The sequence below is a fragment of the Urtica dioica genome, chromosome 7 (assembly GCF_054948205.1).
Source record: "Urtica dioica subsp. dioica isolate 48M chromosome 7, U.dioica_male_clone48M_v1_H2, whole genome shotgun sequence".
NCBI lineage: Eukaryota > Viridiplantae > Streptophyta > Magnoliopsida > Rosales > Urticaceae > Urtica > Urtica dioica.
This window is the reverse complement of record NC_142762.1, coordinates 45,358,238-45,371,429: the sequence shown is the minus strand read 5'-3', so window position 1 is coordinate 45,371,429 and position 13,192 is coordinate 45,358,238. Positions and strand designations below refer to the sequence as shown.

The 13,192-nt window shown below is 36.9% G+C and overlaps 2 protein-coding genes, 1 non-coding gene and 1 pseudogene across 4 annotated transcripts; 1 reads left to right on the top strand and 3 right to left on the bottom strand.

Annotated features, from left to right (window-relative positions):
- Window positions 1-1,384: 1,384 nt before the first annotated feature.
- On the bottom strand, window positions 1,385-1,920 carry LOC149392096 (glutamate receptor 2.6-like). The gene is made up of 2 exons (XM_089620092.1): window positions 1,588-1,920; window positions 1,385-1,390 (listed from the first exon to the last, which is right to left on the bottom strand). The coding sequence occupies exons 1-2, from the start codon at window positions 1,918-1,920 to the stop codon at window positions 1,385-1,387; spliced, it is 339 nt and encodes a 112-aa protein (XP_089476218.1).
- LOC149392095 (glutamate receptor 2.9-like) lies at window positions 1,912-6,315 on the bottom strand (annotated as a pseudogene). Its single transcript, XR_016300167.1, has 5 exons — window positions 6,015-6,315; window positions 4,245-5,083; window positions 3,157-3,603; window positions 2,454-2,765; window positions 1,912-1,986 (listed from the first exon to the last, which is right to left on the bottom strand). The product of XR_016300167.1 is annotated as a glutamate receptor 2.9-like (transcript).
- Window positions 6,316-7,084: 769 nt separating this feature from the next.
- TRNAS-CGA (transfer RNA serine (anticodon CGA)) lies at window positions 7,085-7,166 on the bottom strand. The gene has a single exon. It is a non-coding gene; the product is annotated as a tRNA-Ser (tRNA).
- Window positions 7,167-7,341: 175 nt separating this feature from the next.
- LOC149392093 (DCL-like protein) lies at window positions 7,342-9,123 on the top strand. Its single transcript, XM_089621316.1, has 3 exons — window positions 7,342-7,950; window positions 8,360-8,474; window positions 8,835-9,123. The coding sequence occupies exons 1-3, from the start codon at window positions 7,553-7,555 to the stop codon at window positions 9,012-9,014; spliced, it is 693 nt and encodes a 230-aa protein (XP_089477442.1). The 5' UTR covers window positions 7,342-7,552; the 3' UTR covers window positions 9,015-9,123.
- Window positions 9,124-13,192: the final 4,069 nt, after the last annotated feature.

The window sequence follows — 13,192 nt, the reverse complement described above, 5'->3', positions numbered from 1 at the left end:
TGACCGACCTTAAAGCTTTTACAGGATCCAAAAAAAAAAAAAAAAGGATTACTCACGGCGCCGAGAAACCAAGTGCAACTCAAGGAATCCCACGAAGTCCGAGATGAGGAAACTCGCACTATCGAGACACTGACCCACCGCAAAGCCTCGTCAAGGCGCGCGCAAAAAAAAAAAAAAAAAAAAAATATTGATGAAGAAGAAGAAGAAGAAGGCAAAAAGGAGAAAACGGATAAAATAATACCTCTGTTCTTTTTCACTTTACTCTTCCCAAGCCCTCCCACTTGGCTGACAAAATGACATTGATCAATAGTTTATTGGGCCACACTTAAAAAAAAAAAATGATGATAAATAAAAAAGAAAGGGGCAGAAGAGTTCTGACTTCTGATACAATAAGTTATCACAAAGTCCAATAAAATAATATGTATACATGTAACAAAGGTATGTAAAATCTGTATATTAAAAATATGTAGTGTATTAAATACCTTTGCTTTTGCCCGCCTACAAAAGCCATCAGCCTATGCATTTCAAAAAAAAAAAAAAAAAAAAAAAAAAAAAACCAAATACACACTCTTTTAAGTCACATGCACAATCCATTGAGCACGTTGACTAGGGGGGTGTTAATTGGTGATATAGAATTTGGTATACTCAAATGGACCCCACAAAAAAAAATAATAAAAATAAAATCCAAAGCCTATACTAAAATCCTTTCCGGCAGTGATAGAATAAGATGGCTTTTTGCCAAAGTCTTTGCTTGCCACGTCATCCGCCATCCTTTGCTTGCCACATCATCCGCCCATCCTTTGCTTGCTTTGACCAAGTCTCTCTCCTCTTGTATGCTCTCTTATGCGTGCAAGACACATTTTAAAAAAGGACTTTTTGGGCCAAATTCAAGAGACACCCACAGGTAAACATTTAATCCGCGCAACACAACTTTCAAACCCTTATAAATACCCTTTCTTTCTCCACTTTGAAGGGGGATTTTTTTGGCTCTCTGACTAGAAAAAATATAGAAAAAATTATACTCAACAAAAATTCTTCTCTCGTATACATTTGAGATTAGAATCAAGATTATCTCCACTCGTACAAACGTCACCAAGACTAATGTTGAGCGTCGGAGCACGCGCCGAGGGGAAACCCTCCGCGTCCCTCTAGTTCACGTTTTATTTATTTTCTTTTTAGGAATCAAAGACGAAGAACGCATTCCCGACGAAGAACCAGACGAAGCATCATTTCCCTCTTTGCGATTCTAAGATCCTCTGAAGCTCTTGGACGCTTTGGGCTTTGTCCTGAACTTCCTCGAGCCCTTTGGACTCTAGAAAAGTAATTTGGGCCGACCCGAGACTAGGCACGTGACCAACCCAAGCACGCCGCGTGTTCACGAACGTTAAGTCTAAAAAACGGCATAACAATTTTATCATAAAAATTAGTTTAGATACTAAAATGTTACTCGCATACTAGTTTATAGATTATTATCTGTGCTTAAAAACTATACCCAAAATATCAAATCAAACAAAATAATGTGTGTGTGTGTGTGAGAGAGAGATAGATAGAGAGAGAGAGAGAGAGAGAGAGATTTAAAGAGCTTACGAATGCAAAACCGCCGAGCTTAAAAGTAGGTCCGGATCTTATGAAGCCGTGACCACAATTTTTAGCGAGGAAGACCGAAGCGTGAGGAACAACGAAAAAAGCCGCTTTGATCTCACCTTCGAGAAATGCCTGAAGGTACTCATCTAGCAATGTGATGTTCCTTATATTTTCTCTCTTGAAGCCAAGAGTGTTGATTAGGTATCCAACGATGAAGGAATTTCCATTGCAAGCGACCACGGCGTTTGTCGTTTTCAACGTGTCAATGTCAAGCACGGAAGGTCTTATCTGTGACACAGTCAACATTGAGGAGAGACTAGCCGTGAATGTCGCCATCAATACCAGAATCACGAGCATCCATGGGGCGAACACAAATCGCGCCTCGTTGCACCTCAGTGGTTCCTCTTTACAAAAATTGTGACATATTCTAAGTTAAAAAATTATTGACAAAACCAACTATAGGTGCTTGTGAGAAAATAAGGTATGTCTTGTGACTGTAACTTATAAATAAATTACATGTTTTAATTACATTTGTTTGGATGACATATGTAAGTATTTCATGTGATCTATCTTTATTAATACACATTTAGTTAAATAAAATTACTACAGATGAAGAAGAAGAAAAAAAATCAAACTAATATAATTTTGTGAGGTTAGATTCTTATAAATAAAAAAGTGACTTGAATGTCAAACTTAAAATACAATATTATTCAAATAAACCTATTTAATTGAAGGGGAACAATTCAATTTGAGAAGTCAATGACATGAATGAGAATTTTTGTCATGAAATTTACTCCTATGATATTAAGGATGTTACGTGATTTACTTTTTTTATATATATAAATAGAATATAATCTGTTTATGCTTACTTTGGGAAAAGAGTAAGAGGCAAAGCCAGGTAACTAATGCTGAGGTGTTAGGCTCAGTATTTGGGGTTGCTGTTCGATGACTGAAACTACAAAGCAAACAAAGAAATGAATGAGCACGAGTCTGATCCACATTCCTCGACTGAACACTTTCTTGAACATCCATGTTTCTTTGGCCTTATCTGATTCCACCGTCACTATCATCTCTAGTCCAGAGTTCACGTACGGCTGTGTAAATTCTACGGCACGGAATCTCTCTGCAAATACCTGTATATCTCCCACCGCGCCCTCAAAACCCTGTAATTTTCATATAGTCTTTTAGTTATATAGCCATTTGACTTATAATGTTTTGTATAATAATCAATTTTTTTGTAAATTTTTTGTAAATAGTCACATCAACTTATTTACGGAACTCAACAAGACAAAAAAAAAACTTAAAATAAGCGGGAATGTTTATTGGGTATTTTTTTTCTTTTTAAGTGCCGTAAATAAATCGAGTTGGCTATTTACAAAAAATTGACTATATATTTAACAATTTTTAAATTTTCGGTTGCTTATTTAACTAATATTTTTTTTTTTTTTTCATAGTCCACTTATACATCTAAAATAAAATAAAAAAATTATGCATGAATTGATATGTGAAATAACCACAAGTTTAAGGTTTTCATCAAATTTCAAAGAAGTCAACAAAAGGGTTTCTAATCACCTTGAGATAAACTTGTTCCACCATTTCATCATAAGAGCCGTTGAAAGGGACGAGCTCGTAACGGAGTTGATAGGGAAGACGCTTCACGGCCGCTTCGAACACATCGATAGAAAAACCCGACACTGTCGTCTTGTGATTGTTTGCTTCATCATACGTTACCGTCACAAATTGATGAAACACACCTTTCGCCGGTACCGCTATCCTCAGCGGTTTCTCTTCCTCCGACGAAGCCCAACCCGTCGGAACTGTAAATTGCACCTTCGACGTATTTCCCGACCAATACACCGGTCTCGTTCCGGAAAGCCCGGCTCGTTTTGACCAAATTCCGATCTCTCGGCAGGTTTTTCCTTCAATGTTGATGATATCAAAGGCCGGAGATTGAGCTAGTATTCCATTCTTCTTAAACCTAATTGCTCCACTTAGACCTGGGAAATCGGTTTTCAAAAGCTTTCCACATAAAATAAAAATAAAAAATTAGGGTAAGCTAATTAAAGAGTCCAAATTATAATATTGGTTTATTCAAAATAAAAAACAAAAATTTAAATTTTGGTAGATATATCATAAATCAAATATGAATTTAAGATACAAAAAAAATTAAACTTAAAATTAGTTATTAAAATACGGAAAAGTGCGGGCCTCACTTGTTTGAAACGGGTAAGGGCACTGATGACTATGAATATCAGTATTTTAAAAATATTTATTTCACTATTGATGTATTTAGACAAGTCAATATCTAATTTATTAGACATATAATAAAATTAATTTATATGTACATGTAGTAGTGTTAGATTTACCTCGACTTTAGGTTTTTAATATGCCTTATAATAAACAAAAATCATTTTTGGCACGTTTAACGATTTTTGACGATCCACTCCGAAGTTGACACGTGGCATTAAACATCCACGTGTCAACCTCTGAGTGGATCGTCAGAGGTCGTTAATCGTGCCAAATAGCATCTCTCTATAATAAAATGTTATGATCTCTTATATTGATTTATATTTTACTCTATTTTTAATAGAAACTCTATGCAATTTTCGTTAAAAAAAATCATAACAATAATAATAGGAGGTCTAAATATCAATATCTACCTCTGCGTGTATACTTTTCGCTGTGATGACTTTTCCTTGCAAAGCCGTTACGGCTTTAGCGATGGCGGTGACAGCATCATAGGCTCGGAGAGCAAAGATGCTAGGGTTTGAGTTCTCTTCCTCTTCAGGATATCTCGATCCGTACATTGTTCGGAATCTTCTCTTGAACTGTTCGAAACCCTCGGTCGTGTCATCGAACCTGGTTTTTACACCAATAACGCCTTGCATGTATCGACGCTTGAAAGACGAGTCGACCGAGTCGAGAAAGCTCGCGATCTCATCTGAGACGATCCAAACGAAGCCGTTTTCCATCATTCCCATTTGCTTGGCGGTTTTGAAGAGCGAAAGAACCGAAGGGAAAGAGAAGCCAAGGACCACGAAGACTCGGTTGCTCTTGCTCTTCAGCTTCCGAAGCTCTTTCTCAACGGCTAGTTTTTCGGCACGTCCCGAGAGAGGAGAAGATAGGGCTGGGAATGCACTGTGGTGTTGGATCTCCGAGTTGACTCGCCGAAGCGAGTCCGACAGGAAAGTCAACGCCGCTGGTAAGCCGTAATTGTCGCTGCTGTGGTGCTCGTAGATTGCGGTGATCTTTCGCCAGTTGAAGTGGTTGACTAAGTCGGCTATGCACTCTGACTGGAAAACGACGTCGTTTGACATTCGGAAGAGATTGAGCGGCGTTGTTGGGCTTGGGTTTGGTATCGCCGGAGAGGAAAGTGATATGAAAGGGAATTTCTCGACAGCGTTACGATGCGTTGACTCGGATATTAAAGCTATATCGTGTGAAGTTATTTGCGTTCCCACGATGGCTTGAACTTGTTTGCTTCTCAGAAGATCGATTGCTGTGAGCATAGATAGATTATTTAATAAATATTCTTGTCAATTAATAAACTTTAAAATCAACTTGGAATTGATAAATGGGTTTCTAATTATAGAACTATATATGCATTGATTATTGCTTTTCCTAAGCTCAATCATTTTATATTATATTACTTTTTCCATCCTCCGTTTACAATCCTATGGTTGACTAATGGGACATGAATTTAGATACAATCCTCCGTTTATAATATCTTTCCGAGAGGGCGGATCCAGACTTTGAGGAGAGGGTGGGCCAAATATGAATTTAGGTTGTAATATATATTTTTTTTTTTAAGCCCGAAAATTGGGGCTTAGGGGAGACCAGGCCACTTGAAGCTTGCACCTGGGTCCGCCCTCTTGGAAAGATATAAAACCCAGCTGTTAATTTATTATAAAGTTTTTAAGAATATTTTCCGATAAGTTAAAAACATTATTATTTGCATGGTAGGTGCTTACAGTTATAGCCATGTTTCTGCAGTGTTATAATATCGAGTATATATATTAATTAATAAATATTTTTGGCGTACTATAAGTCATGTCAACTTCCGAAGCAAAAGAATAAAAGTCATGTTAAGTTGTATGCTAATAAATTAATTACGTTAATAACGGTGTATAATATAGCTCAGACCCTTTGAAATTTTATACAAGAAAACTTCCAAAATTCATAAGCTCGTCAGTGACCGTTATTACAATCAGTACAAAACGACACAGTTTCATATAAAGAAATTCAAAAGACTATTCAATCCTTAATAATGATCACCGACTTAAACTAGAACCACTCATTTAAATTTAATAAGACCAGCTTAGTTATGAATGACTGGTCAAAATAATGGCTGAATTTGTTGAAAAACTCCAAGAAAATCAATGGAAAAATATATAATAAAAATCTAGCTAGGCTGAAAAATAAACTATTACCTGAAAGAGTTGCTCGAGCTGGTTTGCCATGGGAATTCTTAATCAGAAAATCCAGTTGAAGGCAATTGGACGATGAGTCTGTGTAGAAGATGTGGTCTTGAACTGCCATCTCGATGGCTATTCTCTGTTCTTTTCCCTCGCGGCTTGTCAAGTCGACTATAGGACCGATTTTCGCAACCCTTGAACATGGTCGTTTGTGATTCTCATCACCGTTGTTCAATGCTTTAGATCTCACCGATATTAGTACAAACAAAACCACGCAGAACGAGAGACGGTCAGAGTTTTTTATGGCCTTCTTCATTTGTTCTTCCGGGGAATTCAGAAGAAAATCAATTGTTTGACTTTATTTTAATAGCGAGAGACGACCATAGAATGTTTATATATGTCTTTTATATGTATATAATGTTTGTTGGCTTTTAGGGTGTCTGCCATTATAGCGCCGGATTTGGTCGACTGTGATTAAATGAAATCGCGCTCACTCTATATTAAAAAATGAATATATATATATATATATATATATATATATATATATATATACTTATATATACGTTTTAATATGGCTGAGGAATGTATGATCAATTTTAGTTTTATGCATTAGCAACACTAAATTACAAGGCCAAGCATTTAACCAATTACAAATCCTGATAAAAAAAAAATTAGATTGAAAGGTCTAGTCACTTTCAATCAAGACGTGGAATAAGCTGTTAAATTATTTTAGTCATCTACTCAATTTTTTATTATTATTTAGTATTAGGTCTACACTCTACATACGTAGTTGCAACTTGCAGCTTCTTAATTTTTCAGCGTAGTTGCAACTTGCAATTGCATTTGCATGGAATTTTCGTTCAAATGTCAAATCAAGTGATTTAAAAAATGAATTATTGTGGTAAATTGTTTATATAGTCAAAAAAATTAATAACAATGTTTAAATATATGTTGATACTTGATAATCGTAACTTAGTTTTTATTTTTATCATAAGTAATTTTAGTTAGCTTGTTAATTAGTTATTTTTCTTATAAATTAGTTTCTAATGATTAAATTTTATAATTTTGCTTAAAATTTCAAAAAACGTCGACAGCAGGATTCGAACCTGCGCAGGCAAAGCCCAATAGATTTCGAGTCTATCTCCTTAACCACTCGGACATATCGACTTTTGACAAATGTTTTAAAAGTTTTTAAATAAACAATCTTAATTTGTATTCAGACAGCCATTAAGGCAAAGGCTGTGATAAGCCCAAAACTTCAAAATGGGCCGAAAAAAGCACAATCCATATTAGGCCCATTATAGGCCTGAAAGCGAGTAGCAGCCACAGAAATAGATTGAAGCTGCATTTGCAGAAGTGGACGAGTTTTACGCAAACATAACTCACTGATCCAACCATGGACGAGTCAATCACTTTGATTGTTTAGAAGATAATTTGACCAAGAAAAGAAAAAGGAAAAAAAAAAAATACAAAATGAATCAGTATCAGAAGAACTGAGAAGAAACAGATAGACGAGAAACTCCCAGGCTAGGGCAAGCTAAAAAAACCCTGCCATGGCTTCCCTATCTAAACCACCGCAAATTCTCAACCTTCTTCGGTGTCCTGTGTATCCGAACCATTATCCCGTCGCTCTGCCCCTTCCCTTCCGCGTAACGACGTCGCTTCAGTCTCGGCTCGGAGCTCTCAAGACCGGATCGGACGGCGGTGGTGGAAGCTCAATCGGACCGGACTTGCTGAGAAAGCCGGTGGTTGCTCCGAGGAAGGAACTACCGGAAGTTCCTTCGGAGGATGAGGAAACGATTGAGCCGAAGAGGAATTACGTGTTCGTCGAAAACGTCGCCGAAGAATACGAAGAAGGCGATGAAGAAAGCTGGGTGGATTGGGAGGACAAGATTTTGGAAGACACTGTTCCTCTAGTTGGCTTCGTCAGAATGATTCTTCACTCCGGAAAGTATGATTTATTTTCTTTTCTTTTTTCCGCTAATTTCGGTTTGTTAATTTTATTCTCTTGTTTCAATGCTCAGTGTAAAAGTGTTTAGCAGAATTATATATGTAGGAGTGTTAGGACAGTCTAGATGGCTAAGGTATAAACTTTGGAGTATATATGATTGTTTCTGTAACATGGTTCATTTGGGCTTTTACTCGTTATTTATCAGTGTGTGTTTAAAGATTGGTCCTTTTGTTTTTCCTTACTTGGAAACCCACATACAAGTCCTAGGGACTAAATGTTTGTGTTTTGGTGATCACTTCATTCCCATCTCAAAGTGAGTTTTAGCTTTCATGTATGTGGAAATGTGAATAGTTTTTTGAGCTGTATGTGTGCCTGTTTTCATTGTGATGTGGAAATGGAATGTTTACAGATATGAGAGTGGAGACAGATTAACCCCTGAACACGAAAAAACGATTCTCGAGAGATTGCTTCCGTATCATCCAGAGTTCCAGAAGAAGATTGGATCCGGACTCGATTACATAACTGTAATGCTCTCTCACTCTGCCTCTCTCTCTCTCTCTCTCAGTTACAAAATATTGTATATACGCCAAAAAGTTTGTTTCCTTCGGAACTTATGTGCACAATTTATCGTGGTATGCTTTGATCTAGTTGAGAATCAAGACTTTCCTTTTCACTGATTATCGATATAGCTTTCCGCGATCATCTGTAAATCCCATGCTTTTCGATTTTCAATAAATTTGTGGAGCATGACTTTGTTTGACGCATTTTTTCGTACTTCTTGACATCACGATCGTCTATAAATCCAAAGGTTTTAGATATTTTGTTTGACTATTCGATAGAATATCTAATGAGACATTTTTTTTCCCTTTTCTTTCGACGGACAGGTTGGCTATCACCCTGATTTCCAAAGATCAAGGTGTATGTTCATCGTTCAAAAGGACGGAAAAATGGTTGACTTCTCTTATTGGAAATGCATTAAGGGCATGATAAGGAAGAACTATCCGTTATACGCCGATAGCTTCATTCTCAGACATTTTCGTCAGCGGCGCAATCGTAATTTATGAAATTAAAACCGCTTTCCCTGTTATGCATTATTACATGAAGTAAAAATTTTCTCTCCTTTTATGCAATATTCTACGAGTGCTTAACTAGTGTTCTGGCTAATCTAGTAGATATGAGTGTTCTTTTTGAGTGGAAGCAACTTGAAAAGAATTTTGGCTGTGGAATGAAACCAAATGCGGGTTCAGATATATTCTCTTCAATCGCTAAACTCTGCTGTGTCGTTTACAACTCTGTTTAACAATCGACTTCTATTTTAATGCCCTTAGGTGACCGACGTTTGGCTTTGAAATTTAGTATGACCAATTCTAGTAGGAGAGGTATCAAATAACTCGTTTGAGAATGATAATTCTAAGAATCTCTCATTTGCAAACCTTCGACACACAAAAAGAAAAAAGAAAAAAAAAGTATGAAAAAATAACAGTTAATAAAGATAATTTGGAGAATTAAGTTTGAGATGAACTCCTTCAATTTGGTAGTAATGTTTATGCCTAATTTTAGCTATGTTTAAGCCCAAATGGGTCTGTAGGGATTTTACACCCTTTAGTCACCTTGTTATCATTCTTGAATCGGCAAAGGTCTTTCTCAACCTGTCGTTGAGCTCGCTCGGAAACGACATCTGCTTCGCAAGGGCACAATCCGTTGCAACAAGTGTCAGAGATCGTCCTCGCACTTCTGAGGTGATGTTTCTCCGACAATTATATACCAGTTTCTTTGACGATGTGTCTCAATCAATTCACTATGAAATCAGTAAATAGTACACCAATGCAAAATAAAGTATTGAACAACTCACTTACGTTGGTTTTTTTTGTAGGCTGGTCTTAGCTACGCGGAGATTATGTTAATGATGCCTATAAAACCCCTTAGGGTTTCATTAGGTCGATTTGCACTTTTAGGTCAATAAACACATACCTTAATCTAAAACCAGTCTCTCTACCGGAGATCTACATCGACAATTGGTTTAAAATAGCTTGTTACTGTTGTGCTTTGTTTGTAAAAGTTTGTGAGTACGTGTGTTTGCATTGATACGCTGAGAATATCTATGGGAGAGGTTCGTGCGATCTTCGAAAGGAAGAGTCGGGTGGAAGTGAGTGAGAGTTTCAAATCTGAGGGGAACTTGGATTGCAATTCATCGGAGATCGGAGGAGGCGGCTGTTTGAGAGGAAGCCTTCAAACTCGAGTCATTGTACCATTGATTATTATAGTGAATTGTTTTCCACCACCAGACGTATTAGTCCTCCTGAGTATGTGCTTTATCACCGAACAGGGTTACCAATTCCGCTTGTCTTTTATTACTTTCTGTTGATTGATTGTTTGATTGTCGATTTAAATAATCTTGCTAAAATCAATCAGTTGGTCAACAAGTAGTTCCACCAACATAGTTGAACAACATTCTCATGACACGTCTAGTAATTTCAACTTTGCTATGAAATTAATAAACAATATACTACTGCAAAATATAGTATACAAGTATATTGTACCAGTAGTGTATACCGTATAGAAGTTCAATATACTATATGTCAAACTAGTGATGATCTCCATTTTTAATGACCATTGCGGCGAATGTCAGAGCTTTGCTTGGTCTACTCGGAGAGCTTCGCTTTGTCTTCTCTGAGATTTTGATTCGAATTCCAACTCGATGAAAATGGTAATTTTTGAACTGTCGCTGCTGTTAACGTCGTTTTTTGGTCAACACTTAGAACCGTCTGTGGTTCGGAGCCGGACCCTATGACCGCATGTAGGTTAGGTGTGGTGAAATCTTCTCTTTTCACCGTCTTTGCCTCTCCGAAAGGTGGTTCACGATTTCTCGTCACTTCGTCAATAGTTTTCTTTTGTGTTCTTTGCGTTCCACATGCTCATCGTGTTCATCGGGTTTGTTGCGATCTTCGGGTCCTTCGCGTTCTTCGTGGTCGTCGAGTTCGTTGTGCTCTTTTGGTTCTTCATGTTCATCAAGTCTTTTGAGTTCGTCGTGTTCTCCAGGTTATTCACGATCTTCGAATTTTTGGCTTTCTTCGCGTTCGTCGTGTTCTTCGCTTGAAAAGACAAGAAACATCAACTAAAGGGAAGCGGATGAGTTTCTCTTGGTGGAAGGCTATAATATCTCGTCTCAAGTATCGAGAGAGAAAAATATAGTGAGTCGGGAGTGAAGCAGATAAATATACTTGTGCCGATAGTCACTCTGGGAGTGTGTTGTTTGTATGTGTGTGTGCGTGTGTGTGTGTATATATATATATATATATATATATATATATATATATTCAGAAAATTAGGAAAATAGTCAATTTAAACGTTTGACATTACTAGATAGACAACGTTTTGTAAATCTTAGGTAAATAACCGTAAATTATGACGTGACCTAAGATATAGAGTTGGCTATTTATCTAATATTTACGTTTGTAAATACGTGAAAAATGGTTATTTATATAAGATTAATTACCAAACGTTGGTTATTTAGCAATATCAAACGTTTAAATTGACTACTAATAGACCATTATTTATTTACGTATGTATGTATATCTATTAATGCATAAGTGTTTACATATACATATATTTTACTTCTGTTTGCGTACATATATATTATATATTTATTTATTTATTTATGTATATACATTATCATATATGCATGCATTTACTTTCTGTCAAGGTATTTCATATATATATTGCTACGGGATAAAATGGTCAGACACCGAGTAGGGTAGTCGGAACCCCGAGCAGAATGCAAAACCCAGCACCGAACTCAGGTAAAATAGACCTAAGAGTTAAACACTGAAAAGGAACGACCCGTTCATAAGTTAAGAACGAAACCTACCGATCAGAACTTCGGAGAGAAGAGAAAATCGTGGGTCAAAGACTAGTCAAACCAAAAGAAAACATGTTTCAAATGTTTAAACGCGCACCTTGACGGTTCATAAATCGTGTAACCATCCACCTCAACGAGAAGGAATCGACAGTTACCCAAAAAACCGTCTAGAACGTGGGATTGATCACCCCACGTTCCCCAGAATAACCGTCAAAACCCACGACCACGAAGCTACACCAGACAAGTATAAATAGGATCTCGCAGAGGACTTCAAGGGGGAGATCACGGATTGATTGATACTTAGAACCTCTAGAAAACATTGCTCTCTTGTATTAGATTCGTCTGTATAAAGAGAAAGTCTTACCTAAATCATCTCTGTACTCGGAGTCCTTGTACTCGGAGTCTGTGTATTTTCGTGAGATATTGTTGTACTAATTTTACAGGTCAACATATATATATATATATATATATATATATATATATATATATAATTATGCATCTTTCTCTGTGTGCTCTCGTTGATGGAGTCGGTGGCCAAGTTGCCCACAGCGCAGTGGACTAGGCGGGAGGCTCATGCCGATGGTTTGTTCGCCGAAAGTCAAGTTTGCCGATAGTTTTGGGCCTTTGTATTTAATTCCTTGAATACCCCTTTTGGGTGTACATGTGTTGTGCATGTATGATTTAATTCCTTGAATACCCCTTTTGAGTATACATTTGTTGTGCATACATGAATATCATCTTTTCACGTGGGTATTTGTGCTATACACGTATATATATTATTTCTACGTATATATTTCATATATGCATTTGCATGAGTATTTCTACATACGCACACGTACACTTTGTGTATTTTAAATTCATGTTTGCATTGATGCAGACAAAAATATGAATAGATATATTTGTATGTGCTTGTGAGGAAAGAGTAGAAGGAATATTTTTTTTGCTCGATAATTCACTTCGAGGGTATCGTTTTTGCTCTCGGATATAATTTTTACATTGTGAAAACGACAGCATAACAGTTACCATTAAGGATCTCATTTTTAATGACCATGTTTTGTCGCGGTAAACGTCGGAGCTTCGCTTGGTCTGCTCGGAGATTCCAATGCAAATTATGGCATAGGTAAAAATGGTTATTTTCCTGGTATGTCTTGCTTCCCTCCAACGAATCTATGTCGTTTTCCCAACTTGCCGTTGAAGATAGAGATGCTCGTCGTCGAAGATGGGAAATTTCCTCATGCTCGTCCTCAATTAATCATCTTTAGATGAGCTCGAAATCTCAAATTAAGAGCAAATTTTGCCACCATGGATCTTTAATGGTGCGATTTCTTCCCCGCGTCATCAAAGATCGCATGTTAATATGAATCGGGACTCGGCATGCCGAAA

What these genes read in the sequence shown, in the direction of transcription:
- LOC149392096 (XM_089620092.1), bottom strand. Translation starts at nt 1,920, where the DNA reads ATGGCGACATTCACGGCTAGTCTCTCCTCAATGTTGACTGTGTCACAG.
- LOC149392093 (XM_089621316.1), top strand. Translation starts at nt 7,553, where the DNA reads ATGGCTTCCCTATCTAAACCACCGCAAATTCTCAACCTTCTTCGGTGT. An exon ending in ATGATTCTTCACTCCGGAAA is followed by an intron (nt 7,951 to 8,359) that starts GTATGATTTATT and finishes GAATGTTTACAG; the next exon opens with ATATGAGAGTGGAGACAGAT. An exon ending in CCGGACTCGATTACATAACT is followed by an intron (nt 8,475 to 8,834) that starts GTAATGCTCTCT and finishes TTCGACGGACAG; the next exon opens with GTTGGCTATCACCCTGATTT.